The sequence below is a fragment of the Pelophylax lessonae genome (genome assembly GCF_965119305.1).
Source record: "Pelophylax lessonae genome assembly, chromosome: 1".
NCBI lineage: Eukaryota > Metazoa > Chordata > Amphibia > Anura > Ranidae > Pelophylax > Pelophylax lessonae.
Window position 1 is genome coordinate 576,994,173 of NC_138768.1, and position 23,960 is coordinate 577,018,132.

The 23,960-nt window shown below is 43.2% G+C and overlaps 1 protein-coding gene across 1 annotated transcript in view; it reads right to left on the bottom strand.

The window, feature by feature from the left end:
- The window catches only part of SDAD1 (SDA1 domain containing 1), a 62,786-nt gene extending 47,665 nt beyond the window's left edge, over positions 1-15,121 (bottom strand). Inside the window, exons 1-9 of the mRNA XM_082272119.1 lie at positions 14,888-15,121; positions 9,114-9,218; positions 6,174-6,272; positions 5,328-5,438; positions 4,041-4,112; positions 3,862-3,962; positions 2,639-2,696; positions 1,452-1,523; positions 1,243-1,344 (exon numbers count right to left, since the gene is read on the bottom strand). Of these exons, the coding sequence (XP_082128245.1) occupies positions 1,243-1,344; positions 1,452-1,523; positions 2,639-2,696; positions 3,862-3,962; positions 4,041-4,112; positions 5,328-5,438; positions 6,174-6,272; positions 9,114-9,218; positions 14,888-14,977 (810 nt within the window). The 5' untranslated portion in view covers positions 14,978-15,121. The remainder of the gene's footprint in view (positions 1-1,242; positions 1,345-1,451; positions 1,524-2,638; positions 2,697-3,861; positions 3,963-4,040; positions 4,113-5,327; positions 5,439-6,173; positions 6,273-9,113; positions 9,219-14,887) is intronic.
- Positions 15,122-23,960: the final 8,839 nt, after the last annotated feature.

Here is a 23,960-nt window from a genome sequence, read left to right on the forward strand (position 1 = left end):
ATGGTGTTACGGTTCTCACCATCACTGGGAGTGAAAGACAGGTACTTTAATGGACACCAAGAATATGATAATGTGTAATGTATTTCAGGAGCTTGAGGATGGCCGTCTGCTAGTTAATTGGTTTAGGTTGATTGAATTCTTGTCATCTGTTAGTTGCGGAGTGGAAATAGTATACTGTTTGTGTTGGTTGTTCTTTAGATATATTATATGTCTGCATACAATTTCATCTGCATATGAAATCAGGCAACCCCTGACCTGATGGGGTAATTTGATCAGGAGGGGGAGGTCCACGCTGTATATAAATTGTGCGTGACTGTTCAATAAAAGAGAAGGTTCCAAAACGTATACAAGCTAAGTTGTCAGCTAGCTTTGTATGGGGGCAGCTGGAAAATCCTAAAACTATGTTCACGACTGGGAGGAAGCCGTATACTGACGGAAGTCCACAAGTACAGTGTGGGTTGCGGTTCAGTTACACATGGCATTTCTGTTCCGAGTTTACTTGTTCACCCGCATACTGTGATATTCTGGTATCTCAGTCTAAAATTCATAAACAAAACACTGTAGAGACACCAGGGACTCCACCTGAAGTGTTTTTGGTTATTTGACTCATGTTACACACATAGCCCTTCTCTCCTAGTAGTATGGTTTACACACACCCTTCTCTCCTAGTAGTATGGTTTACACACACCCCTTCTCTCCTAATAGTATGGTTTACACACACCCCTTCTCTCCTAGTAGTATGATTTACACACACCCCTTCTCTCCTAGCAGTATGGTTTACACACACCCCTTCTCTCCTAGCAGTACGGTTTACACACACCCCTTCTCTCCTAGCAGTACAGTTTACACACACCCCTTCTCTCCTAGTAGTATGGTTTACACACACCTCTTCTCTCTTAGTAGTATGGTTTACAAACACCCCTTCTCTCCTATTAGTACGGTTTACAAACACTGGATGATGCAGCGGACAGAGCCAAGCACATCCATACTAAATTCAAACTACAACAATTTTCTGCAGGGAGGTCAGGTCAACGTCAGGTTGGGAGGATGCTATTCTACATTTAATGCTCCAGTCTACATTAAAATATAAATATTTGTAGCAAAACTGCACTATTATTAGCCTCGTTTTCTAGAGGTCATTGTTGTTTGGCAGAGACCAAACTGTGGAAATTCTGTAATTCTAAAAAACACACTATGATGTATACAACAATATGATGCCACAATAAGCTACTCCAGATATACCTTCAAAACATTCATGGCCTTTTCAAGCTTCTTCTTGCTCTTTGTATTCTTTTTACTAGTGGCATATCGCACCATCAGATCTCTAGCAGTGGGGCCATCATCCTAAAAGTAAAATTAAACTCTGAAATAACTGAACACAGCACTCATTTTAGCTGCCTAAAAAATCCATACTTCTAAATGCTGCAGATTCACATGAACATGAGACTTACCTCTGACTCAGAATCACTGTCGTTCTTCTCTTCATCCTTTCCTAGGAAAAACTGCAATGCAGCAACTAAAATCTAGTAAGAAAAAGTAAATAAAAATTTATAGAACTAATCACATTTAATTATACATAAATATATATATTGAAAACAGTAATATTAATTAGTAATTTGGACAGCAACAACTTAGAGTGTATGTCTGGGCAAAAAAAATATCAGTAGTTCTCTGCAATACAGCACATATACACATTTTAAACCCACTACAAGTCACAAAAACATTTGTTGGTCCTGCCAGAGATCCAGCGAGCTCCTCACTTCTTGTAGTGAGCCAACAATGCTGTTTCTGCTGCAATGAAATCCCAAGCAGTGTGGTCAGCCTGTCTGAGTCCCCCTTGTTGGATTACAGAACACCTCCCCTTTATCTTATGATGATTAGGAGGTATTGAATAATGTAATTTTGCAGGGCAGAAATCAGACAAGGCTCACAACACCAACACTAGCGGGATATTACTGGTTTGTCTACAACTGCCTTGAAAATAAAGGAATTTTAAACTACAACTTCATAAATACTTTGTGAAACATTTTTATCTATTGCAGAAAGTACACATTGTAACCATAGTCTAATTGCCCTATTGGGATTCTTTTAAAATAAACTTATAGTTGAGCTCTTGGAATGCAAAGCTCACAGAGCTAAGGGTGTAGTGAATAACTCTTGTCTTCATGTCAATGCTAATACTGAAAGCATGGGGCCTTACCTTAGGATCCTTTGCACCAAAAATTCACAGTGCTGCAATCCTGACATCAGAAGCAACAGCTCTAAGATAAGCCTATGCAAATACTGACTTGTAGATTCTGCATTAACCTACATTACTGAAGGGAATTTCAGAGGCAATTTGAAGCTGTTGCCAGTAAAGTTTAAAGGTAGTCTCACCGTATGGTGCTTATTATACATGCTTAGTTGTAAGTGAAGTACCCATTCACACCTGTCACAGGTGTCGGCCCCTTACAGTTTAGTTTTCTCTAGTGATGAACTAGTCACATAATAGTATTTCTACCTGAAATGCATTTTAAGGCACAATACCTTGTGTGGATAGGCCTTAAACGATTCATCTCAGTTGCAAAATTGCTATAAATAAGTGATTCCCAAAAATAGCATTAACTAAGATGCAAATGGCAAGTTACTATTTACTTACCTTGGTGACTTTGGAAAAGCATGCGGTAGTAATCACATTGACAGTTTTAGCATCATTCCTAAAAAGAAAAATGACAAGTACACAATTTAACAAAACAGAAAATGTCAATCTATAGACTCACAAATATAAATGGAAAATTACAGCTATAGCAGCCCGTAAAACTGCTGTAGGACCCAACAGACCAGCAGGGCCTAGCTGCATCAATGATTGGAAGCAAAATCTGACAAAGAACAAGATACATGATTGCTATTAAAGCAATTATTACATTGAAATGAGTTATTTTAAAAATGGCACAGAAAAAGTTCTAGTTACCTGGCCCTCATGCTGACCCTCTTGTTTTAATACTTCTTGTGACAATGACCTAAACAAGCATGCAGATCAGTAGTTCTGATTGCATTTGCTAGATTCTTTATCAACGACTGACACCCCATTCATTTCTCCCAGAACTGGTGACCGTTAAAGTGGACCTACGCCCTCCCTGCACTCATAATATAATGAGTCTATGTGTAAATGTTTGTGTCCTTTTTTTTTTTTTTTTTTTTAACTCCTATCTTGTCATATGTGACAATCGCAATCATCATTTTCAAAGCATACATCAGTGGCCAGTGTCTTCTTTCCATTTGCTTTGCTGTCTCACCAATGATGCCATGTTAGATTTGGTGTGTTGTTGAGATCATCCGCTTTATGAGATCTAGCGCATGTGCTGTACCTAATCTGGAGCGGCTTGTTTTTGAGGAATACCAAACAGTATGGGTTCACTTACAGCGCATGCGGCAGATCACATACGACACGTTTCATAGGAGATCTGACACGGTCTGTTATTCTTCAGTAACAGACCACCCCAGATCGTGTACAGTGCATGTGTGAGATTAGGCAAGAATTCCCTGAGGCACTAGTGACATGACCTTCCCAGGGGGCACCTGCGAGGCCAGAGCTAGGCCCTATTGCCTCAAGGAAACTAAGTAGTAAAATAATAGTTTATAAAAAAACATGGAATTTTAAAATAACTTTAAGAATGCTTCTAGATGGGCCTGCAGTGCTGCCAGCATTGTTCAATTTTGTATTTGGGTGGTTAAGATCTGCTTTTAGATGAAGAATAGAGAAAAAAGTGGGCCCTGTAATGATTTTCTAATATGCTAACATTTAAAGTTATGCCCTGTAAATATAGATTCAAATATGAAAACAAAAACAAAGTACAGAACAGTAGAAGGAATTGTACTTGCCAGATATTTCTCCTGTATAACTCAATCATGACATCCAATGACATTTTGGCTGCTATGGCATTGCTGTCTCTAAGCATTGTGTACATGAAGTTCTGTAGAGTCTAGAAAATACAACAAATGGGGTTATCTCATTGCCAACAACAGCAGTGCATGCTAGTCTATTGCATAAAAATACTTACGCTGTTCACTTTGTTGTTTTTATGTTTTGCATTTATATTCTTGATGTCAGTCACAATGTGAGTATATAAAGTCTAAAAAAAAAAAAAAAAGATACAGATGTACCATGAAGATATAGATATGATCGTGTTTATTAACACGTGTTTGTTAACTACACCATGAATCGCTTTATATCATGTATTTTGTTATGCTACACATACTGCATCGAGTTGGTGATATAGTATGCAATTAAAGTGGTTGTAAACCCCAGTCATGAAATTTGAACTAAGGGCATATGTTTGCAGTGTTCACTTATCTCTAAGTGTCATTTCTCTCTAGTGCTTCGACACAAGGGATAAAATTTGTGACGGGGAGGGAGATAAGCACACAGCATTCATGTCTCTGCATGTTCCTTTGCCTATGTGGAGGGGTGGGCCCCTTTCCTCCAATCAGCTCTCATACAGTGTCTCACTGTAACTGCAGTTCTCCACCCCCTCCTCTGTAATTCTCACAGATGAAGAAGGATTTTATCATCACAAAACAGCACATTTAAAGGGTTGTAGATAAGAGAATACTGCAAACAAACAAGTAAAACTTATGTAGGATTTGTTTCATCTCTGTGTATCATCTGAGGCTATTCATTTCACTGGGTATATGTAAGGGTGTTTCAATCACTTTAATGACCAGCTCTAGCCATAACACCTTTACAAAACACACAATAATGGTTGTCATGCACACATTAAAGTCCAGTGATCACATTTTTTTTTTTTTTTAAAGAAACTGTAGCTCCAGCAGTAAGCAGTAAGATACAAACCACATAATTTATGTTTCTCTCTCGGGCTGCAAAAAAGAAAAATCATAAAACAAAAAACACTCTAAAAGATCAAACAAATTAGTGGGCAAATCCTCCCTAAAACATCCATCTAAAACGAAAATATCAGTTTTCCATTGACTCAACATTTACAATAAGGGTCCATTCATACCATCTGTGTTGGGAAAGGCTGCCCAGTGCAGTCCCATTTCAAAGACAAGGCAGGTTGCTTTTTTGCATATGGTGTTGGCTCACACTACAGCATTTCGTTGGTATGCACTGAAGGAAACAGAACCGCACAGTGGGATGTGACGCAAGCTACCGCATTGCAATGCTGCTGTGGTGAATCAAACATAATAAAATGTCACTTGTTGACATGTCACTGAAATACTAACACACAACCATGAGGTTAGCACAGCTGCTGGTGTGAACAAATCCTAAACACACATTTTTGATGACAGGAAAACCAAATGAAACCCCAATTAACAAATAGCTTTACCTTCCTTAGAAGTTTATCATGGCACCTGAGAAGTTCAAAGAAAAGCTCAAGAAGTACAGATGGGCTTATTAAATCTTTGTTCCTTAGCATTATCAGGGCTTTGCAGAGAGTCTACAAAAAAAAAAAAAAAAAGCAATACATTAGGCAAATCATGTGTATTAATGCAGAACTCCAGGCTTATAATAATTTCCCAGAAAAAGGACCCCCCCCTTCAGTAAAACTGCCACATGCAATATTGGATTCTGTTACATGGAGAGTTATGTTTAAAGAGTTTCACACTGCTTCTTTTCACGTTTGTTGCCTGTATATCAACATCCTGCTGTGATGTACTTTATACCAGTGGCAATCCCCACGTTTAACTAACAGATGGACCAGGGACAAATGGACAAATATTCAGTTAGCCATCCACCCATAAACTGACCTGTCTTCTAGGAAATGCTGGGTGTGGGGAAAATTCTAAGGTAAGGACCCCTCTTAAAGGGTCCAACTTTAAGCTTTTAATGCTGGTTCCTCCCAGCCCTTTAAGAGGTTTCAAATGCTAGGAGGCGGGCATTCGGGTCCTGTGACAGCCACGTGATCGGAAAGCTCCCAATTGCAAGTATGCATCAGGAGTTTACCAATCCCCGCAAAGCATGCTCTCAGCACAGTAAGTAGTTTACACTGGGCCGCATATATGCCACCACTTGGCGTTAAGGCCCATCCACCCTCCCCCCAAGAGGCCGCATATATGCGTACTTTGGGCGCCAAGGAGTTAATGTAGACAGTAGTAATGGTGCTAGATCATAGTAAATAAAAGTACTATGCCAAACCTAGAACTAGCACTGCTTTAGGTAAAAAAATAATCACCATTCTGAGGTCTGACTCCATTACTGTATGCTGTGAGGATAGTATAGATTTTAGTTGCTGTGGAAAGTCCTCCAGATGTTGTGGGTAACAGTGAGCAGTCTAAAAACACACAAAACAGATGATTTAGCATTGTAGCTACAAGACTTGAAAAGAACAAAAAAATAAATAAAAAAATGAAACCTTTGTTGGGCATACATTTTATGTTTTATGCCTACTTTTTCTCTACTCTACACAACCTCAATGACAACATACAGTCCATACTATTTGACATTAAAGGATAAGTTCCCCTGTTATAGAAAAAATAATAAATTCATATATTTTTGCAGAAAAAAAATGTGTTTTTTTCTGCAGGTACCTGGAAAGCATTGCACCTGTGATCAGTAGATCATGGGTACAATGTGGGATCCTACAGACATTTCTTGGGCTTTCAGCCCATACCTCTGTCCAGGCTGTTTCTAAGCCGGAGGGCATGTTAATGGACTAGGAGAGCGCTCATCAGCGACCTCGCAGCCCATTGAAACTACAAGTGTCTGCCGCGATGGAAGACAGTACTTATAGTTTATTCATTCACAGGAATCTGTAAATGAATGAAGCAGCTGGGTGGACAGAGCCCCCCACAGCCACGCTCCCTTTATTAACTCCCCTAAATACAGGTGGAGCATGTAATATGTTTCAAAGCTGAACTAAAGGCTTGTACACACTATAAGAAAATCAGGTGAACATTTTTCGTCCAAAGAATTTTCGTATAGTGTGTACAGAACTTTCTGCAGACGATTCAGAATTTTCGAACAAACTCCAAAATTCTTGTACGGCAAAAAACGAACGATTTTTTGTTTAATGTGTACCGTTTTCGTATGATTTTTGTACAAGAAAATTCAGAAAAGAATGACTGCGCATGATCAGAAGCAAAAAAAAACAAAAAAAGCCTTTGTCGTACGAGAAGTTTCTTTCATCGGTTCCGATTTGCTGTGAAACAACGAGGAAAATCAGACAGACAATCGGTCGCCCGATTTTCTTATAGTGTGTACCTCACTTTAGCCTTTAAACAGAATAGATCTATCCGCATAGAAGGTGCCCGGACAAATTTGAAAAGCAATGGGCCCAATGGTTGGATACTCCTGGGTTAGGCTCGACTGATTTAGTTTTAGGCAGACTTCTTTAAACAAGTATACAAAATCTGAGAATATACATATTTGTATCTACAAGTAGGATATTGCTATGTGTATATTGATTTACTGTTTGTTTTCCTGTGTACTGTGTTACATCAGGATTAAACATGTGTCATGATACTCTGTATTATTCTACGACTACCTTTTAATGAATGCTCTGAAAAAAAAAAAAGTTATCTTTTCAATAAAATCTTTTTCTGATTTAAAAAAAAAAAAAAAAAACTGACAATACCTACTAACGATTATGGGAGGGATTGTGGGAGAAAAAAAAAAAAAAAAGGTAAAGAAAGCTGAATGTAGCTTACAAGAATTTAGAGTGCATGGTGAAGGACATTTTGATTGGTAGATCACGAAGTTTAATTATAAGCCATCTTACACCACAACTGAAAAAGTCTTACAGCAATAATACACATTCACTTACAATACAATTTAGGCCAATACCAAGGAAATCTGTTATCTTCATTGTTACATATGACATATGTATGAAGTTCTCTGAACATTTTTAAAAAAGGCATTCTTACTGATTCTTAATTAAGTCAACTGAACTAGTAAAGCAATTAGAAACAAAGAGATTGGTGAAAAACTCAGAAGACATAATTCACACAGACAAAAAAAAAAAAAAAACAAAAAAAAAAAAAAAAAAAACAAAAAAAAAAAAAACGCTGTGTCTGCTTTTCTTTACGGATCGGAGTTCAGCTCCATTAAATGCACATGATTAGAGCCATAATTGTAAAAGAGCTGAGCCCCACTGTAAGCTAAATGTTCACATGCATATAGTGTGCAGCACAAAGGCACTTTATTGGCCACTTGCTTACTGGTAGTGAAGGATAAGCGGCAGGAGTTGGAAGGCAGGCGGCTCAAGTCGCCCAACACCCTTTGTTGTTAGAGGGCAGGCGGCTTTATTGTCCTTGCCGACATGTAGTGTGTAATCAGTGGGTCCTGCCACCAATGGTTACGCACAATTGATATTTACACGTCAGCCATGAATTAATGAGAAATTCATTGGACAGGGACAGTCATTATGAGCATGCATGGCTGCCAATAAATAACTCATTCATTCAGGGCCAACAGGTAAATATAGTGGAGTCAAAGCATGGTTAGCCATCAGGTCTGCTCTAAAAGCTGGTGGAAAGAGCTATTCAAATTATACACAGGCAGAAACAGCTGTAACAACTGGCCATCAGAAAGAACCTGATGGATAACTAATTCTTACTGGAATGGCCTGAGCGCCAGTTCTGTCCATGGTTGCTCAAACTACCTAGCGCCCTTAATGGTAGGATGCAGGCAGCTCAAGTCGCCTAGAATTATATTATCCAATAATGCACATTTGTGCTGTACACCTGTAAACTTTACAGAAACATTTTATGCGGAATCTTGCTCCCAGCTTAACATTGATAGTAGGGATGCACCGATCCGATATTCGGAGTGGATATCGGCCGATATGGTCATTTTTGATGGATCGGTAACCGCTACTTCCTGTATAGGTCCGGCTCACAGACGGAGTGATATCAGATGCACTCCGCCTGTGAATGGAGGAGCCACACACATGAAGCAGCGGCTTTGCTCTGTACTGCAGCCGCTTGCTTTGTGTGTAACTCCGGATCGGTTCCGGTATCGGCGATTTCACAACGCCAGATAGCGGTATCGGATCCAAAAAAGTCGGATCGGTGCATTCCTAATTGATAGGTGTATTTTATTAGGTCTAGGTGCATGAGCTCTTAAAAGCCCATATCATAATACATGATAAAAAAAAAACTTAAAGTACACTTACCTGTGCCATAAACATGACCAACGTTGCTAAGTCTTTGTTTGGTTTGTCTGGCTGAAGCTTGAAAACCTCAACAATGGACTGGTAGTGCTTGTACTGCTGAAGAAACTGTATACACAAGAAAGGCATGAGGAGTTATTAAATGTTCATATTTCAGTTCTTATAGAATAAAATGTTAGTTCTAACAAAACTGGCAACTCTAAGACATCTTCTGGGAGTGACACCTAGGAGACCAATTCCACTTATCAGACAGGAGCTCTCACAAATGTTTGGAAGGAATACCATGTACGTCTTTGTATACCACTCTTCTGGTCTTCCCAGTTCATTATAAAGCTGGCTAAAGATACCTACGGTAGTTTTTTACGTTTCGTCTGTGGACGGAGGAATACTCCCAAGCCAGGACATTGTATTATGACAGCAAGACCCAGTGCTGTCAGAATACACTAATCAGCCGTGGTTTGACAACAGTTTCCCAACATGTCCGTTCTACAGAAATTAATCTAACAATCGACTTCTGTCAAACAGGAAAAGTCACACACTGATCCAAATGCGGCCGATCCCAGTTTGACTGGACATAAAAGCATGCTTTACAAGAAAGCATTTGTTTAGGAAAGGTTGGAGCTTACAAGCACTCGAATGGAGGAAGAAACACTATTTAGTCTGCTAAACCATCAGCATGAATTACGTTATTTAATACATGTTCTGCTACAGTAGGGGATAATATGTTGAACTGTATCCTTTGGGATCCAACTCCAACGAAAAACCTTTAGGGTTTACGCACACAATTTACTCACAAATATGCTGGATCCCGCTGTCAGAAAAATAAAGCATAAAAAAAATGCAAGTAGTATCATGTAAAGTACCCATGTTTATGTGTGTACAGCATTTACAAGCATAAGAATATATTCATGCATGTGTTTATATGTCTATATGCATAAAAGACATGAATGGGCTTGTCTGAATGCAGGATTCAAGCTTTTTTCTTTTTTACATCCATAAATGCAGATCAAGCATATTAAAGCGGAGTTCCACCCAAAAGTGGAGCTTCCGTTTTAGGTAGGAATAACCCCCTGACATGCCACGTTTGGCATGTCATTTTTTTTTTGGGGGGGGGAGCGGGTACCTAGTTTTGACATGTACCCGCTCCCACTTTCGCTCGGAGCGCCGCGGTGCCCTGAGCGGAAGTTCTCCTCTCCCCCTCCCTCCCTGCAATCTTCTGGGACATGTCAGAGGTCCCAGAAGATTGGCGGCCAATCACGACGCGTAGCGCAACTCGCGCATGCGCAGTGCGTACCCGTCTGTGAATCCGCAAACTGTCACAGCCGGGTGCCCACACCAGTGATGCCGGCGCCGCAGAGCAGAGAGGAAGAAGAGCGAGGCTTCGGGCGGCTGCATCGCTGGACCGTTGGGACAGGTGAGTGTGTTTAGGCTGGAACTCAGCTTTAAGCTTTACTAAAACTAGAGAGTGCTAAATCTAGTGCATCAGATTCCAGGATTTATTGTGAAAGCTAAGGCCCCTTTCACACATACGGTCCGTTCAGTTTATCAGTTCAGTCATGTCAAAATGTATCAGTTTTTCATCCGTTTTTTTTACATCCACTACCAGTGCAAAAACGGATGAAAAACAGACTGTTTGTCCGTTTACATCCGTTTTTCGTCTGATCCGTTTTTTTTAAGGGAAGAAAAATAGAGCTTTCATCTGTTCAAAAAAAAAACAAATATTGACGGAAGCGGATGAAAACGGATGTAAAAAGATGATCATCCGTTGTCATTTGTTTTTCCATAGGAATGCATTGATGTCCGTTTTTCATCCGTCAACGGATGGATGAAAAACGGACAAACGGTCCTTATGTGTGAAAGGGACCTAATGGAACAAGCTAAAGTTTAGCCCCGTACACACGATCAGATTATCGAACGATCTGTCGTCCGTTTTTTGTGGCATGCTAGTCTGATGTGGAAAGTGAAGAGGTTATTTTCATACGAATTTTCCGGTACGACAGAATTCTACTTCAGAAGTGATGTCATGTGTTGGATTGCTTTGTATGTGTTCTTTCATCTCTGAGCATGCCTAGTCTTGCTCTTAAGATTTTTTTCCTTCGAAAACTGTACTAATGAGACGAAACTCGGACGTTGTGTTGACGGACGATAAAAATTTTATAGCCTGCACATCAGGATTTGTTCGGCCGAAAAGTCGGGAGTCGGCTGTCGAAAGCACCATACTAACAATCGGCAGATCGGTCGTCAGACGACTTTTCCCTACAGATTTTCTTATCGTGAGTACAGGCCTTTAGAAGCAGATTGGCTACAATGCACAGCTGCACTAGATTTTGCACTCACAAGTTTTAGTAAATTAACCCCACTGCCTATAAGAGCTGCGTTCAGATTTATATGAACAAAATTGGGACAGATCTGATCGCAGTGTTGTTTTGCACATGTGTGCATGAGCCCTTATTTTGTTCTGGATATAGAAGGGAAGGATTAGAAACTCTGTCAAGTCTCTGTTTCTAACTGTGACACCATTTGGAAGAACAGGAAGGGTGAAAAAAAAAAAAAAAACAATAAACACACATTTATGGTAAAGTAAGAATTAGCATGTCTAGCAATGCATTTATTGTATTGCCTTGGTGTCCAGATTTGGAAAGTAAGGGAAAATCTCTAAGGAGGCAAAAATGTTAGAGTACAACTAAAGGCAAATCTCTGACAGTGCTTCCATCTTTACCAGATCTTCCTTCCGGGTTCGTGGGCTCCGGATGCTTGAATAGCCGAGCCGTGACAACATGTGCACGGAAGTCACGGCCTCAGCACAGAACTCTAAAGGAACAGCATGACTATACCCTTCCTTCAGAGCGCATGAGTCGGTGACGTCACCAGCTACAGAGACAGTGAATATCTCCTAAACAGAGATATTCCTTGTACCTACAAGTAAGCTTTATTATAAGCCTTCAAGTGTCCAAGAAGTGTTTACTACCCCTTTAGAGCTGAACCCTGGGGAATGTATAAATCCTCTGGGCTGCCTCTGCACTGTAAAACATAAACGCTTGTTTCCATCTAGGGGACCAGGAAAAGTAGTTGACCTGATCGCCCACCCTGTAAGCCTTGTCCCTGCAATGGATCTTCTCCCCTGCACTCTAGTGGTCAGATGACTATGACATAATCAAGACTGACGCAAGGCCCAAAACCTTGCACTGGATACGAGGATGATGAGAAACAGACCACCACCGGAATGTAGGGGAGCGCCGGATTGGGTAAGTCAAAGTGGTTTTCTGATCCCCTGGACTAAACAAGCAGTTAAGCTTTGCAATGCAGAAGCAGCCCCATTGCCAGGGATACATTTCACATTCATCATGACTGGTGTGTTGTATATATATTTAAAATCCCTATCTGTCTTTATACTGCATCCACCAAGGGGATGGAGGTGTAATGCTTCTCAGCTGGTCCTTTCCAGTTTGTACCATCGTTAGAACTTAGTTATTCGAGTTTTGAGAGAACACACCAGTCATGGATGAGGGTGGGTTGGGGGAGGTTGGGCTTTCTCCCTCTCACCTGTTCCCCCATCCATCCATTAGCAGCCATGTGCCTCCAGTGTGAGGACACTAAATTAGGAGTGTTAGGACTGCAGATTTAACAGGGTGCCATAAAGTGGCTCTGCAGCTTTCACATGCGTTTGCAAATGTGTGTCAACTAAACCCCTGTTCTTTGTATCAAGAGACAGGTCTACTTGGTTGGTGACAGACTGGAGGGTGAGTACATCAGACTGGGGGCTGGCTGACTTTCATGCACCTCTTATAATCCTTCAACCTCATTTTTTTCTTGTTATAGGGATGGAGACGCCGGGCACTACCTGCTGGGGTCTCACTTAAAGTCCCACCTAGTCCATTATGTTTGGGCTTTAAAGAACAACTCCAGGAACTGCATCACTTTTTAAAAACGTGCTAGGGAAGCAGAGGATCAGATAAGTAAAATTATTTTTCCTGCCCCGTAATACTAAGTGAGCAGTTAATCTCTGCAGTGGGGGGCAGCCCCACTACAAGGAAATAGTTTTACTTTCCCTGGAGTTGGACTTTAAATTAGAAATTCACTTAAAAAGGGAAGTTACGCTCATCCTCCTCCTCATCTCTCCTTTTATTGTAAACATTTTTTTTTTTTGTTTTGTTTTCTTTTAGGAAGCAGGTACCTAGTTTTGATAGGTACCTGCTCTCACTTCTGCTAGGATTGCCTAGGGCAGTGATGGTGAACCTTGGCACCCAAGAGGTTTTGAAACTACATTTCCCATGATGCCCCACTACACTGCAGAGTGCATGAGCATCATGGGAAATGTAGTTCAAAAACATCTGGGGTGCCAAGGTTGGCCATCACTGGCCTAGGGGAATCCCCCCCCAGTATGGTGTGGTTGGAGCGTGCACAGTGGGGAGTCAGCTGTGAAGCTGCAGAAGTCAGAGCCAGCTTCCCACATTGTGCCGTGAACCTAAAGACTGGAGAAGAACCATCCTGGGTGAGGACAGCACTGGATCCCTGGACAGGGAAGTGTCCTTTTATTAAAAGTCAGCAGCTACAGCATTTGTTGCTGCTGACCTTTAATGTTTTTAAACCTGACTGGAGCTCCTCATTGATTTTTTACCAGTGTATTCAAAACTTCAAACATCTGGCTGGAGTTAGGCTTTATAAGAGAAGTTTAGGGGTTTCTTTTTTTTAACAAATGATACTTACCTAGTAGGGATGGGCTCAGGCGTGTTCGGATCGCAGTCCCAACCCCGCCAAGAAGCCGTCACTGCACACCGCCAATGATTGGCAGCATGTGTATGTGCTGCTTTGGACAGGGAAATGCCTTACTGCCTATGCTTGGAGGTGTGCAGTAATTAGCTTGGGTGTGTTCGAGTTTGTACGTGCCCGATTCCGCCAGGGAGTCGACACTGCACTCCGCTAATCATAGGCAGTGAGACATTTCCTGATCTGCAGCTGCACAGATCGGGAAACGTCTCACTGCCTGTGATTGGTGGAGTGCAGTGTCGACTTCCTGGTGGGATTGGGCACGTACAAACGTGAACACGCCCGAGCTCATCTCTACTGCCAGGATTGCTCAGGTTGGTTGGGACTATGACCTGAACAAGCCTGAGCCCATCCCTATTACTTAGGTGCTTCTCCCCCCCCCCCCCCCCAGGTTCAAGACCCAAGGGGGGGGGGGGGAAATCGCTGAGAGGCTGAGCCAGGTGCCAGTCCAGGCTCCTGGGTGGATCCCGAACATATAGTTGTTTGGCAAATGGACCGGCTCTGTGACTTCAGCCCGCTGTCTGCTGGAAATGGGTCACAGGAGTGCAGAACAGGCTGCACTCCTGTGATCCACAGTACAGATGGGCTCTGGCGTGTTCAGGATCGTAGTCCCAACCCACCTGAGCAATCCAGCCAGGAAGCCGAAACTGCAGACTGCCAATCATAGGCAGCGAGACATTTCCCAAGTCTGTGCAGCTGCGGACCAGGAAATGTCTCACTGCCCGTGATTGGCAGTCTGCAGTGTCGGCTTCCTGGCAGGATCGGGCAGGTGGGTTGGGTCCAGAACACGCCAGAGCCCATCTCTAATCCACAGGGGCAGTACAACCATATGAGCTTTGGCTGTACTTCTCCTTTAAATGATGGATTAGCCATCAGAGAATACCTCTTAGTTAGTCCCTATGGGCTGCTGCTTTTTTTCCAGCTGTCTCACTGAATTAGTGTATTTCACAGATGTCAGGTATCCTATGTATGTCTGCATGTAGGCACTACCCCCCTGAGCCCCCTCTCACCTCCTCAGTATAACAGGCTGGATCCCTCTTGATCAGATTCTGTAGCTGAGGGAGATTGGTGGGCAGCTTGTTGTTATTCCTCCCAGACATGGCTGCGGCGGTGAAGGCGGCTCTCACACTGACCCAGCGATAAACACTTTCCCTATACCGATTATACCAGCCCGATGTTTTACAGACTAGCACACGTGTTTACAGCACTGGAAGCCGCCATGCTGATGATGCTGGACACCTCCTGTCGTCACGACGGGAAGCTGCAGAGGACAAACATCAGTGACCAAAACTGTTAGAGACGCCATCTAGTGGTCTAATGGAAATTACATTGTGCAGCATGGAAGATTAGGTGGCTGTATCTGATTGCCATTGAACTGTGCAGGGTTAGCACAAGGGCAGACCATACATTATGACATTTTGGAAAATAAACTGCTCAATTCCCCTATTAACACAAACAGGGGTAATCTCTCCTGCAGCATTAATGTATTCTGACAGCGGGGAGACTCCCCAACAGCAGAATACAATGATCACTACCGGTGGCTATTGGGTAAGGTGACCAGATTTTTAAAAATGAAATCCGGGGATATATATTTTTCTTATTTGGCAAATGGTACAGGACAGCATAATACACAGAGCGCTGGGCACAGGACTACATATTACACAGATTGCTGGGTACAGGACTACATAATACACAGAGCACTGGGTACAGGACTGCAAAATACACAGAACACTGGGCACAGGACTACATAATACACAGAACACTGGGTACAGGACTACATAATACACAGAACACTGGGCACAGGGCTACATAATAAACAGAGCGCTGGGCACAGGGCTACATAATACGCAGAGATCTGGGCACAGGACTACATAATAAAACCGAGCTCTGAACACTGGACTACATAATACACAGAGCACTGGGTACAGGACTACATAATACACAGAGCACTGGGTACAGGACTACATAATAAACAGAGCGCTGGGCACAGGGCTACATAATACGCAGAGATCTGGGCACAGGACTACATAATACACCGAGCTCTGAACACGGGACTACATAATACACAGAGCACTGGGTACAGGACTACATAATACACAGAGCACTGGGTACAGGACTACATAATACACAGAGCACTGGGTACAGGACTACATAATACACAGAGCACTGGGTACAGGACTACATAATACACAGAGCACTGGGTACAGGACTACATAATACACAGAGCTCTGGACACAGGACTACATAATACACAGAGCGCTGGGTACAGGACTACATAATAAACAGAGCGCTGGGCACAGGGCTACATAATACGCAGAGATCTGGGCACAGGACTACATAATACACCGAGCTCTGAACACGGGACTACATAATACACAGAGCACTGGGTACAGGACTACATAATACACAGAGCACTGGGTACAGGACTACATAATACACAGAGCACTGGGTACAGGACTACATAATACACAGAGCACTGGGTTCAGGACTACATAATACACAGAGCTCTGGACACAGGACTACATAATACACAGAGCGCTGGGCACAGGACTACATAATACACAGAGCTCTGGACACAGGACTACTTAATACACAGAGCTCTGGACACAGGACTACATAATATACAGAGAGCTGGGCACAGGAATACATAATACACAGAGCACTTGGCAAAGGATTGCATAATACACAGAGAGCTGGGCACAGGACTACATATTAAATGGAGCACTGGGCACAGGACTACATAATATACAGAGCACTGGGCACAGGAATACATAATACACAGAGCGCTGGACACAACTGCATAATACACAGAGCGCTGATGCAATTCAATATACTCACTCAAGGATGTTTAAAGAAATAAAATTATATTATTGACATGATGCCTGCTATACCTGGGGGGGCTGCAGTGTCAAACTTGGCGGCCGTTGAGTCAGTTGTAGAGTTGAGCGAACACCTGGATGTCCGGGTTCGGCGGGTCCGGCCAAACTTGAAAAAAAAGTCCGGGTTCGTGACCCGGACTTAACCCGAACTTTATCCCGATCCCGAACCCCATTGAAGTCAATGGAGACCCAAACTTTTGAGCACTAAAATGGCTCTAAAACAAACATGGAAAGGGCTAGAGGGGTGCAAATGGCAGCAAAGTCATCTTAAGAGCATGGCAAGTGCTCTGCAAACAAATATGGATAGGGAAATAACTTAAAATAACATAAAAAAATTCCACTGTCAAAGTAAAATATGAAGGAAAAAAGTTTTTTAACTTTTTAAAATGCAGATTAAGCAGACACATATGCACTGAGCTTGCATTAAATGTGCAGAACCGCACGCCGCCCACCTAACAGACTGTTAAAGGTTTTTTTTTTTCTCCTTTCTCCTCCTCACTGGGCTGCACCCCCACACAATCAAATCAAATTCGCTATTGTCACACAATGGGCGGGCTCGGGGGGGAGCAATGCTCTGCGCCTCAGCTCGGCTGCCAGCCTGCCACAGTGAAATTATTCAAAGTTCCTCGGGCGGCCCGGTACCATTTGATCCACAGACCGGTACCGGTCCGTGGCCCGGGGGTTGGGGAACACTGTAATGCCGCCCCCCAAGTGTCATGAAAAAATGCCGCCCGGGCGGCTGCCCCATTCGCCCGTGCCTAAAACTGCCACTGCCTTATACATTCGGTTCCTATTACTCCTGGAGTTGATTATGAGGGTTCATATCTGATATACATCTCCTCCCTTGATACCTGAAGGAATGATAACATTGCAGTTTTACATCTAAGCGTTTGTGGCCTATCCATTAATTTGGGGGCCTAAGCTTCTGGTAAGCAGACATTTTTTGTATTCCTCACGGGTGTATTCCTGCTCCACCATCTCCTTGGGAATAAAGTCTTCCATCTATCATCGCCCATTCTGGGACTTGTTGTTCTATTAATTAATTTATTTCTTCAATGGACTTTCTTTCACTCAGATGCACAGTTTTTGTTATTAACCACTTTACCACCGTAGGATTTTGCTGTCTTCTGTCCAGGCCACTTTTTGCGATTCGGCGCTGTGCGAATTTAACTGACAATTGCGCGGTTGTGCGACGCTGTACCCAAACGAAATTTACGTCCTTTTTTTTCCCACAAACAGAGCTTTCTTTTGGTGGTATTTGATCACCTGTGCGATTTTTACTTTTTGCGCTATAAACAAAAAAAGAGCATTTATTTTGAAAAAATAACAATATTTTTCACATTTTTTTTATATGATATTCCCCCCCAAAAAAATGTAAAAATCAAATTTTTTTAAAATTTTTAGCCAATTTGTTTTCTGCTACCTATGTTTGGTAAAAAAAAATCACGATAAGCGTATTTTGATTGGTTTGCGCAAAAGTTATTGCGTTTACTAACTACGGGAAAGATTTCTGTCATTTTTGGTGTTTTTTTTTTTAACGAGTAATGGCGGCAATCTGCGATTTTTTTTGCGGGACTGCGACATTGCGGCGGACAGATCGGACCCTTGACTGACATTTTTGACACTTTTGGGGGTACCAGTGACATTACTGCAGTAATCAGTGCTATATATATGCACTGTTACTGTAAAAATGACACTGGCAGTGAAGGGGTTAACTTTATTGGAGAGGGAGGGGTTAATGTATGCCTGGTGCTTACTGACGTGTGGGGGGGGGAGGTGACTTTGTGAGACAGGGACAGATCGCATGTCCAGCTATGCTGAACAGTCCGATCTGTCACTCCCTGTCACTATGGAGATCCGCCCGCTCTGTCTACACAGGCGGGCGGATCTCCTCACTCGATTCCCCGACGATCGGGGCAGAGCAGCGGCGATCGCCGCTGCTCCTCCCCTGGCCCGACTCCCGCTGTGACTGAAAACAGCGGGAGCGCGCCTCTGGCGGCGCGCGAGCGCCGCCTACAGGGGGAGGAGTCCAGCGACGTAGGTCTACGTCGCTGGACGGGATCGTGGCAAAGTGCCGCAGTAGCCTCCATGTGAGCGGAGGTAAAGTGGTTAATACAGGCATACCCCACTTTTAAGTACACAATGGGACCAGAGCATGTATGTAAAACGAAAATGTACTTAAAGTGAAGCAATACCTTTTTTTAAATTCTCAATGCATGTAAATACACTAGCTCCATAGGAAATCTTGGTCAGCTTGACATGGCATTGCTCCCAAAACATGTGACAAGGACACCAAGCTTGGGGAGCATGTTAAGAGGATCCAGGACTATGACATGGTAGATTACCTAGGCAAGCTGGCCAGCCACAAAATGGATATGTTGTAGTCCTGGGTCCCCTCTCGGTGCTCCCTAAGTTTGGTATCCCTGTCGCTTATGGTTTGGGAGCAGTGCCATGTCAAGCTGACCAAGATTTTCTATAGACGCCAATGTTAAAAACCGGGAGTAGTGTCATGCCAAGCTGACCAAGATTTTCTATAGACGCCAATGTTAAAAACCGGGAGTAGTGTCATGCCAAGCTGAACAAGCTGTGTCCTTACTTGCGAGTGTATGTAAAGTGAGTCTACTTAAAGCGGGGTATGCCTGTATGTCACCATTTGTATAATTTGTATTTTCTGAGTACTATTTTTATAGTCAACACTGTTTTGATGTTAGCGCTACACATATTTATTGGGATCGTTGTTTTTGGTTTTCTATAGATCAAGTGTATTAAGCTGCTTTCACTAGCACAAATTTTTTTCATTTTTTTTCATTTTTCATTTATAATTTTAGCGCAGGATTTTTGGGATTTTTACCAGGAAAGATTTATTGGAGTCTTTTCCTCTACTGTTTAAGGCAGTTAAGTATATGGCTGATGCATCTGCGGAATCAATTAAAATGTCTGCTAGATCCTCAGCTTTGGTCAATTCTGCCAGACGCGCAATTTGGTTAAAAACATGGTCTGAGGACTCGGCCTCTAAAAGAAAATTGTGTGGGTTACCGTTTTCTTGGGATCTATTGTTTGGCCCAGAACTGGAATCAGTCCTAGATAGGACAGCGGTAAGAATTGTTTAACCAATGATATTTTTTTTGTACTATTCTCCTATTCTCCTTTAAAGGGGGCGTGGAAGGGTGTGTCCTATGCCTACATACCTATTGCTAATAGGTGTCCTTAATTCCCATCTCAGAAAGTTGGAAGGTATGGACAAGCATTGCTTTCAGAATGATGAAACCTTCACAGGAATCCTAGGGGATTTTGGTGTAGGGAAACACAGGAATGGTCATTTTATAGCACGTGTCAAACTCAAGGCCCCCAGGCCGAATCTAGCCCTCCAGGCCATTTCACGCACCTAGGGATTCTTTTCAGCCGAAACTCTCACAGATTTCTGACTGCCCTGCACTGATGACGGAGATGCAGGTGCAATGTGGTAATATGTGGTAAGCAGCACTGTAATCCCCCTCTCTGCTGGGTGCCCAGATTCCAACCAATGATTTCCCTGCAAGTGAGAGAGGCGGAGCCACCTACACTGCTGGGAGGTACAAAAGCTGGACTAGGTGAGGTGAGATGTGGGTGAGATGCGGGCAGGGGGAATGGTGGATTTGGAGATGAGGACTGTGGAGGGAGAAAGGGAGAAGTGCGAAGAGGTCAGTGCCAAGGAGGGGTGGAAGTGAGATGTGGACAGCCTGTGGAAGAGAGTTGAACCCCGCACCCCTGAACTCTGCACTCTGTATGTAGCGCACCCATGAACTCCACACTCTGTACATAGCACACCCCTGATCTCTGTACGTAGCGCGTCCCTGAACTCTGCATTCTGTACGTAGCGTGCCCCTGAACTCCACGCTCTGTACGTAGCGTGCCCCCGAACTCCACACTCTGTACGTAGCGCTCCCCTGAACTCCACACTCTGTACGTAGCACACCCCTGAACTCCACACTCTGTACGTAGCACACCCCTGAACTCTGCACTCTGTACATAGCGCGCCCTGAACTCCACACTCTGTACGTAGCGCGCCCCTGAACTCCACACTCTGTATGTAGCACACCCCTGAACTCTGCACTCTGTACGTAGCTTGCCCCTGAACTCTGCACTCTGTACGTAACACGCCCCTGAACTCCACACTCTGTATGTAATGCGCCCTTGTATTCCCCACTCTGTACGTAGCGCGCCCCTAAACTCCGCACTCTGTACGTAGGGCAACCCCGGAGCTCTGCACTCTGTACATAGAGCACTATGGGCATCCGCAAGGGGGGTATCAATAAGTGGTTGTTAAGCCGCTTTATACCATCCTGTCTGGTCTGTTTAACCTCCTAGGCGGTAATCCCGAGCGTGACTCGGGGTTGGTTTTTCATATCAGGAGCGGTAACCCCGAGTCACGCTCGGGGTGGATTGCAGAGAGCGCAGCGGTGTTCTCTTACCTTATCCTGGCGATCCAGCGATGATCTCTCATTGCTGAGATCGCCAGCCGAGAGTCCCGCCGCTCCTCCGTCCCTCCGTCGGTCTGATCACTTCCTAGTTCCGTTCCCTGCAGCAGCAATGCTGCATGGGAGCGGAACTAGGGAGGGAAATTCAAAAAAAAAAAAAAAACGTTGCACAAAACACATATTTATATATACCGGTGTGTGTGTGTATATATATATATATATATATATATATATATATATATATATATATATATATTATATGTATGTGTGTATATATATATATACACACACACACACACACACACACACACACACATATATATATATATATATATATATATATATATATATATATATATATATATAAAATTATATTATTGATTCAATTATAATTCATGCGTTATATATACACACACATATATCTATAATATATAATGCATGAATTATAATCTAATCAATAATATAATTTTATTATATATATTATATATTAAATAATAAAATAATATTATTGATTCGATTATAATTCACGTGTTTGTGTTTCAAATTTATCACATCTGGGATGTCTACTAGAGTCTTGTTTTGGTCAGGTTTAAGTCAGTAATTACTAAGAATTGTAGGCCTATAATACATAACGCCAAATTTCCATGAAAACAATTGTACCGCTTTTGGTATGTAATTCCTGACATAATCATACCGCCAGGGAGGTTAATAATCTTGTGTGCCCCTGCCTCTGTGTCTGTGTATATGTTTTAAAAAAATAAGCCGTTCTTCACTGGTTTTTAGAGCGCCGATTGCTGCTTATGTGACCCGCCGGCTCTCTCCTCTCTCCGTCTGCCAGCTGCTTGCAGCGGGCAGGGCTGAGGATTCCCCGCTGATGTCAGTCAGGAGGGGAGGAGGAGAGGCCGAGAGGAGGATAGAGGCAGCGGGTCACGTGAACAGTGATTGGCGCTCTGAAAACTGGTAAAGAGCGGCTTATTTTTATAAAACACAGACACAGGATTTTTAAACAGACTGTAGACAGGATATGAAACTTTAAATAGAACTACAGCAGCAGGAAGGGAGGGGGCGGGCACTGACAAAGGAACAGAGTGGCAGGGAGGGAGGGAGGGGGGAGAGAGGACAGAGGAGGACGGGCTGCAGTCAACAGAGGCACGTAGACTGACCACGGTGTCAGGGCTCAGCAGCCATGGTCAGTTTATAGAGGGGAGGGCATAACCAGGCAGGATCAGCCAGGTATTTTAGGTGATAGAAGGGGCAAAATTACACAGCACAAGCATTGTGCAGTATAACATGCTTTAAGGGAACAGGATCAATATATATTTTTTTTAGGTTAACAAACGCTTTAAAAATAAATTTTGCTGTTTCCCCTTTAAAATAAATACTCGTGAGTCGCGGCTTGCGCAGTGACTGACATCTCCTTCATGACATTGTTGAAAAGGGGTGGAGCATGGGTGACCTTAAAATGATGCCCCCCCTGAAAAAAGTTCTGCGGACGCCCATGTAGAGCACCCCTGAACTCTGCACTCTGTACATAGCGTACCCCTGAACTCCGCACGTAGCGCACCCCTGAACCCCGCGCTCTGTATGTAGCGCACCCTTGAACTCTGCACTCTGTACATAGTGCACCCCTGAACTCATCACTCTGTATGTAGCGCACCCCTGGACTCTGCACTCTGTACGTGACGCACCCCTGAACTCCGCACTCTGTATGTGACGCACCCCTGAAATCCGCACTCTGTACGTAGTGCACCCCTGAACTATGCACTCTGTACGTAGCACCCACCCCTGAAATTCTGCTCGGTATGTAGCGCACCCCTGGACTCCACATTCTGTATGTAGCACACCCCTGGACTTCGCATGCTGTACTTAGGGCAACCCCTAAAAACCACAGTGATGCAGATAGATTTAATTTGACATTTTTAAAATACATAAAATTGTATTTTTTTATTATTTGCCCAAATCCTTATTTTCTGGTACTGCTGGAGGAAGCAGCAGCTGCAGTAGAGAGCAGAGCCGCTGCTTCCTGTATTGCTCCTGTCACAGACGGAGTGCATTTCATATCACTCCACCTGTGACAGAGCCGGAACTATACAGGAAGCAGCGGCTCTATCACTAACTGCAGACATCCTAAGTCTCCCACAGCAGCCGGGAGATTGCACGGCACTTTCGGGTATCTGCGAGCCACCGGCCAAAGGTGGGAGACTCCCGCAAGTCGTAGGAGACTTGGGATGTCTGGAAAAAAAGATAACTTGTATTTAATAATTGTACATTTTTATGAGCACTGAAAGTACAGCTATTACTTTATACTTCTGGTGCTCAACCATTCAAACTTTGCTTCTCCCATACAGAAGCTGTAGAGAGCTTGCAGCTGCTCTGCCTCCCACTCTTCTCCTCTTTCCCAAACATTAGGGCTTTGTATTGTGAACCCATTCAAATGAGATAGGCAGGCAGAGCAGCTGCTGTGTAGCTGAACACATTCCCTCCTGTAAGGCCGCTTTCACATGATTGGACCGATTAGGTCTGCCTGTCCGTTTTTCATGGCGGAACTGATCGGGACACCTATTCTACTCTATGGGGAGGCAGATGTCAGCGGACATGTGTCCACCGACACCCATCTGGCATCCAATCCGACAAGATCCACTGAAAACAGACGGATGGCGATACGTTCACCATACGTCCAGCAGGTCGGATTGGGTGGAAACAGACAGGCTGTCCGTTTTCATGCAATCTCCCATAGAGGAGAGCGG